The sequence below is a fragment of the Lissotriton helveticus genome, chromosome 7 (genome assembly GCF_964261635.1).
Source record: "Lissotriton helveticus chromosome 7, aLisHel1.1, whole genome shotgun sequence".
NCBI lineage: Eukaryota > Metazoa > Chordata > Amphibia > Caudata > Salamandridae > Lissotriton > Lissotriton helveticus.
The window spans coordinates 1,676,117,691-1,676,131,652 of record NC_136068.1 but is presented as its reverse complement, the minus strand read 5'-3'; the positions used below and the strand labels follow the sequence as shown (position 1 = coordinate 1,676,131,652).

Sequence of the window (13,962 nt, the reverse complement as noted above, 5' to 3'; positions counted from 1 at the left end):
TTGAACCTTACATTTGAATGCAGATGCCACAGAGGGAAACATAGGCACACAGCTTGCCTTCTCTTTACAGGTACTTAAGGGAGGCATGCGTTTGCCTTTGTACTGTCCCTCTATATCAATGCAGGCACTGTAATACTGTCAGATGGCATTAGTATGTCCCAGTATTTGCACAAATCATTTAGTCGCACTGTTTTACTTCTTCCATAGCGCTACGTTGTGACGTTGTGAGGTCATTTGCATTTTGTCTGACTTGATCAGTCCCCACACTTTTTTTCTTAGAGCCTGTACCCTGCAAGTACCTTAGTATATGTCTGTCACATAAGAGTTGTTCGCAGAGCTCTATGCGGTCCTGGAGAACTGTCTGAACATTCTGTCCGTGGTCAGAGAACATTGTGCCTTGTCATTCTGTTCTGGTCTGGACCTAGCACCCCGACCCAACAAACTCTTACAGCAGCAAGAGGACACTGATCCCCTTTGGATGACATGGGAATGTGGGCTAGATGCCCCACACATGGAGAGTGATTCATGCAGTAATGATAGCGACACAGCAAAGCCCATAGACCAGTGACATCCCATACAACTCCTTCCTGCAAAAGGTGAGAGGAAATGCTAGTGGGTCTACGTCCAGAAGGATTATTGATACAACATCTTGCTTTGTGTTAAATGGATATGCCCCTGTGGTTACTGGTTATGTACTTATGCATTCTCAACCTGTTTGGGAACGTATGTTGCATGCTTTGACACTGTAGTAAAAACTTCACATTAAAAAACGTTTCTTGTCTTCAACTTATCTACTTGTGTACAGGCCCTTGGGCTAGTAAGCTAGTGAGGCAGCCTACCAATTGTGTCAGGTGCATAGGGGTGCTTCGGGGTGCACAGTCCCTGCATGCCCAAGTTCTCTGATCCTGCACATAGTCCAGTATGTGTGCAAAATCTCAGGAACAAAGTCTGTGACACAACAGCAAGGCATACAGACACAGTCATGTACACTCATTGACAACTTACACTCAACGGAAGCAGTTGATGATGAGCTGTTGATGCTGGTTAACGCCTTCTTCTTCACCACTGTCATCGTCATGGGGCATGTGTGGGTTGGGAGCAGGGGGATGGTGCTGTTCCGGCGGATGTAGCAGTCATTTGCTGAGCCCGGATACTTTGCACACACATGTGAGATGATTTGCTGCTCCGGTCATACCACTTGAACGTTGATGGAGTGGTAGTATTTGTGGTTCCTAGAGATGGGTTTACTTGCCTGAAGTGGAACAAGGCCAATGTGGGTACCATTAATGGCTCCCATCAACATATTGGGTACCTCCTATGCAGGCCCGGCTCCAGGCATTTTCTTTTGGACTGGTCATCAATGCATTCAGGTGGGCCACTGACGGCCGATTTGTCACTTATGTGTCTCAACAGGCCTGCTTCAGGGCACTCCTTCATCTCTCCTCAGTTCTACAAGGGCCAGTGAAACACATTCTTTCATTCCAAAATCTCTTTCTAGATGTCATCACTCTCAAAAAGTGAGTTGTCCATGAACGGTTCTCCTGATAGGAGGAGGAGGCTTCCTAAGGTGGGAAGATCAGGCAAGTGACACTTCTCAGGCTCTCACTCATGCCCTCCCCCTCGGATTCCCTCACTGCCACCCTCCTCCAGTGCCCCTCATCTCTCCATAGCCACGCTCTCATGTGCATTTCATTTGTTGTTTAGCGCTACTGATATCAGTGTAGGGTGTGAGAAGTACTTCACATAATGCACACATTTTACAGAGACAATCAATCATGCAAGTATGTAAGTACATCAGTCTACAGGGAATGTTACGAAACCCAATGAGTATTACAAGGTGTGTGAGTCACATGTCATCAATACTGGTGGGCAGGATTTTTAAGGACGTTTCGTCCCGAGAAGCACTGACTCAGGATTTTATGCACCCCACCTCCATTTAAAGTTGATTATTGATGTCAGTTTTGCTTTTACAATGTATATTGCTGTCGGTGCTTCTCTTAAGGATATTGTTTTATATCCAAATAAAGATTATTATGCACCCCACAGTGGTTAGGGGTTGGCTTTGCAGATAAACGTGTATATATGCCCCAAAAAACTCTTCATGGCACCATTTAAAAGATGGCAGAATGGGGAAGTTATGATTATGTTACAACTCAGAAATGAGGCTATGTTGTGACTATTAATGTGGGTTCTCATGTAGCTCTTTGATGACAGTTCCTAGATCCCTGTCCTATGATCGGATTGTAACTTCTGAACTGCAAGTTACCCAAGTATCTCTGTGACAAAGGCAGTGACCCACTGAGCTATGCACATCAAATGCAGTTTACCAGCATTTCAAAAGTTCCAACGGACAAAGATTGGCAGGATCATTTATTGCCAGTTATCTGGACATTTTTATTGTTGGCTTACATCTGTGGCAGAGACTTAATTGAGATACAATTTGGTTAAATGAAGTATACAGGAAATATGTGTCGTGCTCGGCCTTCCCAGGTGATTTTGTGATCAACAAATAGCCGGACATTCTCTCACCTGCTTGGTTCCTACTCACTGCCCGAACTGATAAGCAGCTGCAGTGGCCAGGTAAGGTGAATCCAGGGAAATAAACTTTTCTTCTCCCTGTGGAATTGAAAAAGAGATATCCACTGATCATTGTAGTTAAGGTTACCCAGTGCAGAAGAGAGGATTTGTCCCCTTCACCATGCCCACATCTTAGCTGCACGAGTAGGCGGGGACACAGCCCACCTTTCTGAATGGAGATGTGTGATTGGAAGTGTCTGTGGTAGAGGGCTCTGTCCTACATCTGCTACTTCCGGTACAGGAAGATGATCAACTTTTGGAGGTACGTTTTACATGTATGTGACCATTTACTACTGGCCTTCGTGTCGTCACTGCCAGGGCCATGGATCATGTTTGAGTGGGCCTGGCTCACCCGGACCACCCGCTGGATCTATGAATGCTCCCAGGTCATGGAACTCTCCCTTTTTCATCTGCCAATCCATCCCTCTTTGGGAGTGGACATGTCTTTCCTTGTAAAGCATCAATGCTGACAAGACCACCATGCTGATTATGGGCTGTGACATCCCACCGGCACTGGCCACAGTATACTGGAAAGATGGTAGCGGAAAAATGCAGTGCCTCTGTAGCAGACAATGCAGCCAGATGTTTTCTTTTGGGCTTCAAATGGGGCTCCAACTGGGCACATAGGTTCCATAGTGCGCGGCGATCAAAATGGAATTTCTGGATGTTTTTGATGTCCTCCATTGTCACCAGGTCAGGAACAGGTCATATGATGGATGGTCTCTTCCTACGTTTGTAAGGGTACACAAGCATGAGCTGAGTTATAGATGAGATCTGGTGAACAGCTTACCCAGACACTCACACAACCACAAAATAGAGATGACTCATGGTCATGTGAAATGCACATGTGACCTTCATGTAGACATTGTTTTTATTCGCTCACTCGCCATACTTATACTGCAACATCCAATGAGGTCAATGTGTATGGCATGCAGCACACTGTTACATCAAGGATGAGCTGCCCTGTGGTCATATGGCACAGCACTTGTGTTTCCCAGTATCAGTGTTGAGTTGGATGTTGCTGCTGTCATTACATGGCCTCAAACTTGAATCCCCCTATTCACAACAACATTACAGGATGAGGGCAGTAAGTGTCATCTGGAAAATGCAACATGGATATACGGCACGGGAGACAGACACATGTGGAAATCATGGTGTCAGTCCTGCGTGAGTGTGGGGGGATTTTGCATAACAGACATTGCTATGTTCACCTGAATGAGACACAAATGCACATGGATTGTCTATGCATGCCCGCATGGCTGCCAATGGCCGATGATGTCGGTCAGAGCTATGTTTGTTTGTTCCACATGTGCACTCCTATGACGTGTGTGGGAACATTTACAGTCAATGGCAGCTGGGCACACAGCATGTCATACCAGTACGTGTGTTGGGAGTGGTAGGGATTACAAGCATGTCTGATTTATAGACAATGGACACCTCTGATTGTCTGCCTACATCACTGGCCCTTCACAAGATGAGCCCTGGCCAAGAGATGCCCGTCAGAGGTCAAGGCATATTCAAGCAATGTTCACAGGTTGGATGTTTCATTACAAAACATTGGTACAGTGTGAGGGACCTTTTTCCTCTTTGACTCCTTCCCTCATTTTAGTCCATGCTGGCCATGAGGCATGACTTTGTATGTAATTTCACACTCCTTTCCTTGGAGATACCATTTTTGTAAAGACTTGACCCACAGGTCACACTCTTTCATACCTTCACAGTGTAGTGACCAGCTGGCCACTGTTTTAGTTGTTATGAGTTACCAGCCACTCCCAGAGGGATGGCTTACCCCCCACCCCCCAGCCCCCAGCACAGGTGTCACTCGACATTTGACTCTGCCAACACACGGGTCCGGATGCACGTGCCCTTGGTCAGTTCTTGAATACATGGACAGTGTCTGTGCGGTTAGTTTATATGCATGGGGTCCTTGTGCCCCACAACATTACACATGGGGTGCACCAATCACTTTAGGAAATGAGTTGCGATGTGTGATGTAATTTGCAGGTTTCCAATGCACATGCAGTTGGCCCCAATTGAATTATGCAGGATTGTGGTTGCAGCTTTTGGGCCGCCGCGATGTGGCACACACTATGCAAATGAGCCATCAGCCAATGGGAGCCTTCGGCGGCGTACATATTTAGATATTGAAGTGTGTGCACTCTGCGACTGCGGGACTTGGCATTGGCTCCAATTGCCCTCAGGGGTACCGAGGGTCACTCATGGGGATTGGGTGGGCCTCACACTTTACATTTGGCAGGTTGCCACATTGATTGTGGTGCCGCCATGCTTGCTGGGAGTTGTAGTTGTTCCGGGGTTGCATGCGTGGAGATGTTTAGTACGTACATCTGCTGTTTAGCACAGCAGCGTCTTGTCTGCTGGAGGTGCAGCGGGTAGTGCAGCAGGATGGCCTGTGGCGTAAGATCCATGGCAGCTCCGGTGGTTTAGATGGGTACTGTATTGGCTCTTTCTCTCCAATGTTGTGTTTCCCCCATCTGCAATGTTGTGGTTTTTACTCTGCATTGGGAATGGCTGTTTGCAACATCATAATCTGGTTGGCGGACGGAACATGTTTCCGCACACTGCTCCTGCTCTATTGGCTCCATCCGCCATCCTTGCATATGCAAAAAGCCATGTGGAGCCTGAAAGACTGCAGTGGATGGAAAATGGCCTCTGTAGGACCATTGTAATTTGGTGGTCGCAATTACTGCACCTGGAGTGGGAAAATGAACGTTTTCAGCCACCAGCACGGATGGCCTTCCGTCCGTCATCGTAATGAGTCCCTTACTGAAGACATGACCAAGTTGGGGTTCCAGAGTGGATGGAGTTCATGATGGAGGCAGTGTCCTGTGGAGTGAGCTGGCTCCATTCAGTGGTGTTGTATGAAGAAGTTGGCTGTCTTAAGCTATATTTGAAGTTTCTGTAGATGTTGCCTATTATTGTAATTAATCATTGATAACTCCACAGGCCTGATTGGATCATTTTTAAACATGGTTATATTGCCATGAATCTAACTTATTTCCTATGGAAAGCTATGATAAAAACAGTAGGTTTCACAAATTGTTTTTGAAATGAAATACATATGTAAAATTCAACAAACATTTAAGGGTAGATTATTCTTTCTTTGTAAAAAAAAGCCTAAAAATCAGTATTTGTAACACATATGTCTGATTCCCTTTGTAGGGAATGATTTTGGTGTTGATTACAGCCTCTGAAAAACCTTAGAGAGAAAAGTATACACTGAAATAAACATACACCCATATATTCAAACACACACACCCACGCATATACATATATATTCGAAAAGATCCTTTCGGTCCACTCTATGTTATTGATCTGTCTGAGTTTAAGTTACACTCTACTTCTATCAATCACAGCAAACTTCATTGGTGGAATGGCTCAATCTCCATCAGGAAGTGAGTGCTTTGCCCTGTGAGTAATGGCTTTTTCTAATCATGTGCATATATCCACCTAAAAATGAAAGAACATTTAGTATCAGGCCAGCTTGGTCAGTACTTTATTTTTGAATGTTCTCCTCTTATAGTTTCCCTTTCATTTATTTGTGTCTTCTATTTTTATTTTATTATTTCTTAGTATAATGCTACAGCTTCTCCAGGCAGTGCTAAGAGTTGCTTGCCTCTCATTTTATCTGCATTGTGCCATATTCCACATGGTCTTTTAGTCTAAACCAGGAGATCATCATCAAATGCTGCTGTCCTAGTTTTATCATTGCTATCATTGTTTTATCATTCCAAAATGGTCAGCATATTGGTTCCATATGTGTGGGCAGTACTTGAACTTTTAAAACAATGATAGATTATTTACAATACCTTTGAAATCAGGTCAATCTTTAGTTTGGTGTTGTTTGTTATTGTCAACATATGCTTCCCTTGTTTAGAAGACAGCATGTTTTATTTTTTCTACGTATATTCTTTTGGTTTATCTTGCATTTGCTGCTGGGTTTTTGTATGTATTGTGGTTGTATTGGAATTTTAATAGAAGGATTAGTCAGTAAATTGATGAATGGATGAATGCAAATATGAGTGACTATGTGCATTTAAGATGACCTATTGAGTGTCTACACCCATCAGTGACACAAAAAGCACTTTCATCCATAAGTCAGACATTCTGGCATTGCCGATGGCTATTAGATAATGAATAAGGATGTCTGTCAGACCTTCCATCATTGGCGTGAGTCTCCCTTCCATTTTGACGGATTGCCTCCGCTGTTTTGATATGGTTTTATGCTTTGGGCACTCTGCCACTGCTAATCAGTGCCACAGTGCAAGTGCTCCCTATGTTAAACTGATGCACTAATTGGTTATTCCATGACTGGGTTATTTGATTATTCTGTCAGCCCCTATTAACGTGCACCATGTGAGCCCAGTGCTTGTAAATGAAATGCTGCTGGTGGGCTTGCAGCACTGATTATGCCACCCACAGAAGCAGCTTGTAAACTGTGTCTCAGGCCTGCCGTTGCAGGGCTTGTCTGCAGTCTAGCACTGCCATGTCGACTTGGCCAAGTGCATCCACTTGCCAGTCCCTAAAGCTTCCTTTTGCACATGTTAAACACCCCTATGCTAGGCCCAAGGGCATGGTACATTGTAAGTATAAGGTAGGACATGCTCTGATGTGTGTAGCATGTCCTAATAGTTAATTACAGCCATTTTCATTTTTCACTATTCTAGCCTATGTTCTCCATAGGCTAGAATGGGCAGTTAGATTATTACATTCTTATAATCCTAACTGACTCAAGGAACATGGTAGAAATTCGAATTTAATATGCCTGAACTCAGGATAATGAATTACATTTTTTTAGTAAAGTTGGTTTTAATATTCTGTGTTTGAAAAAAACACTTTTAGAAAGTAGGCATTTGCTTGCCTAACCATCCAGGCCAGCCTCTGCTGGGTTGTGTATTCCTTGTCTGGGTTTGTGAGTGACATGGCTGGGGGATTCCAGGAGACAGGCTGGGGCAGCCCCGTGGTGAATAGAGAGATCTGCATCTAGATGGGAGGGAGGAGTTGCACCTGGGACCTTCCCTCTACAATGTTGGCTCCAACTCCCGTGGCTTGTCTGATGTCTCTGCCCTGCAAAGTGAAAGGAGAGAAGGAATCTTGTCAACAAAGTGCTCCAGAGCTGTATCTTCCCTCCCCTGTGCTGGCTTCAACTCCTGTAGGGCGGCTGTTGTCTCTGCCCTGCACAGTGAAAGGAAGAAGAGAGTCATGTAAACAGAGTGCTCAGGAATGGTTTGGACTAGGCAGAGGCATCTCTGCCTTCAGAGAACAAAGTATTTTGGGGTATAAATATTGGGACCCTGAACCCAAGAAATTAGATCACTCCTTGAACAAGAAACCTTTTGCCAAGGAGAAGAACCAAGGATGCTTCAGGAGTTTGACTGCCCCTCTGCCAGTGTGCTGTTTGCTGGGTTGGCCTGCAGTGGTTGATTTATTGCCAAGGAAAGGATAAGGAACTTTTTAAGGACATTCATCATCTTCAGAATATTGTCCAAGGGCGTGAACTGTGCTTGCCTCCTGCTGAAGTCTCAGGTACAAAAGACTTCGTCTCCAGTTCCCCTCTGAATTTCCTTGCTGGGAATTCTCAACTTCAGACATCGCTGGGAGCTGGAAGCACGACGCATCGAGAGGAAGCATGTTTCCGCTGCAGCTAAAATCGTCGCATCACCAGAGAAGCGAGACTTCGCCACATCTCCCTGGAAGCAAGTGTTCATCGAAGCTGCCTGCTGTCACATCACTGGAGAAGTGTGACGCCATTGTGAGAGTCGCCATCGCATCACCAGAGAAGCATGTCGCAGGGCCTGTCGCGGCTCCAAATTACAGAGTCATCGCAAGGCTGCCAGAGCGTCTATGCATCGTCATCGCATTGCCGCATAAAGGGCGCCATCTTCTCGCATCGCAACCAGATCATCGAATCGCATCAAGGCGCCATCTGACGCACCGCAACGGGCCAGCAGGCCGAGAATCTACGCATCACCGCCGCACCGGTAAGGATCACGACGCATCCCCTACTCTGTGCAAGCATTGAGGCACAACGCATCATATCACCCGTATCACGGAACCGACACATCTTCCCTTTTGCAAGCCTTTTGTTTACTTTGCGTTACACATCCAGGTACTTTGTTGAGAACTTTGTCGCATCTATGATCAACTTGAACTAAGTAACTTTGATCATCTTTAAAGCAATCTTAAGGGTAGTATTGTGTATATTTGTGGTCATTTGTTTAAGTCTATATAAAGAATACTTATTTTTATAAAACCTGTGTTGTGTCCATCTGTAGTGTTTTCACTGTATTACTGTGTAGATTCACAAATGCCTAACACATTGCCTCTGAGATAAGCCTGTCTGCTTGTGCCAAGCTACCAAGGGGGTGAACAAGGGTTATTAAGGACTGTAATACCCTTATTCTGACTTAGAAGTAAGGGTCCCTATTTGGACAAAGGTGAATACTATTGCCAAATAGAGACCCCCAGATCTAACAGTGACGATAGACAATTTTAATGGAAATATACCAATGGTCACCCTACATAGACCAAGAAGCAACCAGACACATGATTCCATTATCTGTCCAGCTCACTTGGGAAAACTGCCATTCTTTGGGAAACTGTTATGTGCACAATATGAAGCTGAAGTTTTAGGAAAATGATTATTGTGTATTTCGAGTCACATCCAAGCTAACACCCAGTGAGTGTTTTGTAACAGCAAAAGACTAAACCCAACATTTTCCTTGCTTTGGCTTACGTTCCAGGGGTAATAGTATACCTAAACACTTCCAAGTCTGGCCATTTCCCTGCTGTTTAGTATGTAGAAGTAGGTATAGTAAATTTACCCCTTCTAAGGTACAGCACTTTTTCTGTTCGATTGGGGTGGAAATCTTAAGTAATTCTAACTCCTCCAAAGTCCATCATTTGAACTACTGTAGCTTATTCTGGAGTGCTAATAGCAAATCTAATCCTTCCAAAGTTCCAGATTTTCTCTGCTTTTGCTTATGGTGGAGTGGTAATAGTAAATATTACTCTTGCAAATTCCAACACTTTCCCTACTGTTACTTAAATTGGATCTAGAATAGTATATCTGACTCTCTCAAAGTCCACAAGTTTCTCTACAGTTCTTCAATAAGAATCTTAATTTTTTTTATGTATATATCATTTATGTAAACCATTTTTTTAATGTTAATTTAAATTTTAATATCTTTCATTTAAAAGGAATTGTATATATATGTCTGTTAATGTTAATTATTATTCATAGTTGTAATGTTTTTTCAGTTATTTTTAAATTGTATCAATGTTTTAAGCTATATGTATTCATATAATATTTCAAATGCATTATATATAATGCAATATATGAATATATTCTGATAGTGATTGGGTTATTGACAATGTTCTTGTCCACAATACTTTTTGGGATAATGACCTCGTTTCAATATGGACAGTAAACTCAGTATTTATGTTGATGACATTCTTGATCCAATATTACTGTATTATCATATTTACCCAATATTCTTTCATACAACCAGAGGGCACTAGGAAAATATTGGCACAGTGGTTTTATAGGGTTGCTGTCACTGGGGTACTGGGTCATTATGTAATGTTGATTAGGTTCAATAAACATTGGTAACTGAGATCCAAGATGTACACTCGACTTATTGTACTGTTCATGGATAATGGACAGGTCCATGTATTCACTCTAGTGCATGTTTCTTTGCAGGCTTTCAACTTTCTCTTACGTGAACCTGGCAGTGAAAGGGTGGAAATAATGCGATCTGAGTACAAGCCGATTTTTGATGCGGTACATTTTGCAGATAAAATGAGGTAAGGCCACAAAAAGTGTTCTGTTTCTCTGAGGATGGCAATGTTGTCAATCCAGATTCTAAATCTAGACAGAACAAATTAAATGGGCACTCTTCCACCTTAAAAAGTACTAGCGTTATTTATGTTGTTAATCGTGGATCTCAATTTTAAAAATGATAATGACTAAAGAGTTTTTTTTGTGAAAACATTGATACAATGTTTTTAAAATATATTTTGCACAATTGATTGATTCAAATACTCCAAAAACAGCAGACACATACATATATATGCAGAAAGGGGATTTTGTTAGCCTTCTTCACTTAATGTCTCTGAGACATGAGTTCAATTGCCTGTCCAACAGCTTAAGAACCACCTGAATGAAGAATGCAGGAGTGCAGGATTGTCCTGACAAGAACTATAAAGCGTCATAGAGATAACTTGCTAAACTCTTTGTGAAGGGTCACACTCACTCTGTGACTTTTGGATCTCCACTTTGCATTGACCCCTTCCACACATCTTTCCTGTGCTTGGTGTTGTGCAGGAAACTGTCTTGGGGATTGGTGCTGCAACTCAGAGAGTCTTGACAGTTTCAACTTCATGATGAGAAAACGATTTCACGGGATTATGTCCCACTCTTTTTCCTACTTTTTGTTTCAACATAGGATGTCTCACCTCCTGATCACCCTAGTTCCCTCCTTGATTATTCCTGATACACTCTCTCTGGCTCTCCTTCTTCTCTCATCCTGCTCTCCCACTCATTCCTTCCCTCTACCCTTCTCACGCCTTGATACCCTCTCATACTCAACAGAAGTTGAGCACAAGCTTGTAGGGCCCCATGGTTATATTCCAAACTGGTTCACCGTGTTTGTCAAGTGGTGTTTTCAAAGAACCTCCTAGAAGTGCAATTGCTAAAAATAAATACAATATTAATGAAACTATACATGGTGTTGCGTGTTCTTTCATGGGCATCTTTTTTGACATGTGTGGCAAATGCAGCATTTCTAGGCATATTTTGCTAAAAAACCACCGAAGACAAGTGATTGGGATTTAAAGTCAGAAGGCCCCCCTAAACACAGTAAGAAATAATTGTGAAAATACAGACATGAAGGTGTATACAAAGCCATAGAGCTACTGTAAATTTTCTCTGCATTCCCGCACTTCACTCTGTGATCTATTGTGCTCAGAACCTACTTCTAGAGCAGACACCATTTACCAAGTAGACTCTCTACTGCTAAGCAGTAAATGCATACTGTAAACAAAAAAACTACTGCTGGTTAAACAAGTGGGATTTTATTAGTTTTCTAAACAAAAGTTAGGCTATGACCGCGGATTAGCGGAAAGTGAGTGCCATGTTTTCGCAGCAGTGTGCGAGAACACTGTGCTACCAAACATTGCAGATTGTGACTTTTGGACTGCCTCTAGAAAAAGCGGTCATGGATGCAAGGTTTTTGTGGGCTAGTGTTACTCTTTCCCTACCTGGTTGATGCAGGAAAGACCTTGATGGAACAGTCAGCAGAAGAGGTCGGCAAGGTAGACTTATGGTGACCTATGGCATTGGAGGAGCAAGAGTTAAACTTTGAGAGTCAGCTGATGTTTATGATTCACTTGTCAAAGAAGTAATAAGTAACTTGAAAACCACCCCTCCACCATTCCGGACCTTGAACCAGGTGCTTAATGTGCACAGAACATTTTGAGTGGTGGGCACTACCTCTAATGTTTGGAGAACTGCATTTGTTTTATCATCAAACCTTGACTGAGACCAAAAAGAGAAAGAAGAACTAATGGAAAGTTAGGAACACAGCGATAAAGGAGGAATGAAAGGATGGAAATAACCTTAAAAAATAGCAACACGAAACAGGAGTGTTGGGTGGTTGGACATAGAAGATTGGAGTGTAAGCAAAACAAAGCAAATACAAGGAGATGATGAATGGAGTGCTGAAACTTTTTTGAGACACTCTCCCCCAGTCACAGATCTGGGTTGAAACCATCATCATTCTTCAGCTTGCATTACCACTCTAGTTCAGAACCAGCCATATGCAAATCAGTCCTGGCCCTATTCCTCATAGGAATAGAACAGCCTGAACTGCCAAGCCAGGTCTTCCATGGACCGAAAATGAGCATCCTGAGGCCAATTTTGGTGTAACACCCCTCATCAGCCAGTCTGGCTCGAAGCGAGCGGCAGAGTGAGCAAGAGACCCACGTCCAGGCATACCCTGCCATATTAGGGTGAACAAAGCAAACACAAGAAGAAGATGGATGGAGCGCTGGGCACTTAACCACAGTCACAGATCTGTGTTGAATCCATCATCATTATTTAGTTCACTTCACTAACACTGTTCAGAGGCAGCCATATGCAAACCAGTCTTGAACCTATTCCTCCTGGGAATAGTCCAGCCTGAACTGCCAAGCCATGTCATCCCTGGACCAGAAACAAGCATCCTGTGCCCAGTTTCGGGATAACACCTGTCATCAGCCAGGCTAGCTTGAATTCAGTGGCACAGTGTGCAAGGGACCCACATCTGGGCATATACTGCCAACGTAGGGCTATGAAACCAAACATTAGGAGGCGATGGATGTACTGCTGAAACTTTTCAGACAATCACCCCGAGTCACAGATCTGGGTTAAATCCATCATCATTCTTTAGCTCCCTTTGCACCCCAGTTCAGATCCGCCCATATGCAAATCAGTCTTGACCCTATTCCTCATGGGAATAGTCCAGCCCAAACTGCCAAACCAGGTCTTCCCTGGACCAAAACCAAGCATCCTGGGATCGGTTTTGGGGTAACTCCTCTCATCATCCAGGCTAGCTTGAATCTAGTTGCAAACTGAGCAAGGGACCCCCATCTGGGCATGCCCTGCCAACTTAGGGCAAACAAAGCAAACACAAAGAGATGATAAATGAGGCGCTGAAACTTTTCAGACACTCACCCTCCAGTCACAGACCTGCCTGTTTGTACATTGCTTCCAAACTGACTGGGCAGAGGCAATTTAAAGGGTGAAGACGATACATCCAATAAGGTAATGAGACCCACTCATTCACCATATAGAGCAAAAAATAGCCTACTACCCCAACACCCCCTTTTTGCCATTGTGACATTTAGCTTTCTTCCAATGATGTACCAAAATGTTGTATTCTGGGACCTCACATTTAATGTCTTATTTTGAAATGGACTGAGAGGTCATTTTGGTGTTAAGGTTTAGACGGCCTTATTAGCTGCGCCTCCGGCCTGGTCACCCCCACGCTCCTGTGCCGGCTGCCGCTGCTGCAGCCCCAGCCTCCCGAGGGCCGCCGAGCCCACACCAGCGTTTCCCGCCGCCCCAGCCTCCCGAGGGCCGCCGAGCCCACACCAGCTTTTCCCGCCGCCCCAGCCTCTCGAGGGCCGCCAAGCCGGCTCCAGCTTTTCCCGCCGCCCCAGCCCGTGACCCCGCCCCCCCCGACAGCCGATTGGCTCGCGCTCCCGCCTCCCCACAGACCCTCCCGGCCGGCTACCTTCTTATGACGTCCCCAGAGCGACCGCGCAGCGGACGCGCGCAGCGGGAGCACCGATTGAGCGCCGAAGGTGCGCCAAAGGTAAGCCCGT

General features: G+C 44.3%; 1 protein-coding gene across 1 annotated transcript in view; it reads left to right on the top strand.

The window, feature by feature from the left end:
* Nucleotides 1–13,962, top strand: part of LOC144767613 (putative methyltransferase DDB_G0268948) — a 293,468-nt gene that overhangs the window by 173,343 nt on the left and 106,163 nt on the right. The window contains exon 5 of the mRNA XM_078651016.1: nt 10,298–10,401. Within this exon, the coding sequence (XP_078507142.1) occupies nt 10,298–10,401 (104 nt within the window). The remainder of the gene's footprint in view (nt 1–10,297; nt 10,402–13,962) is intronic.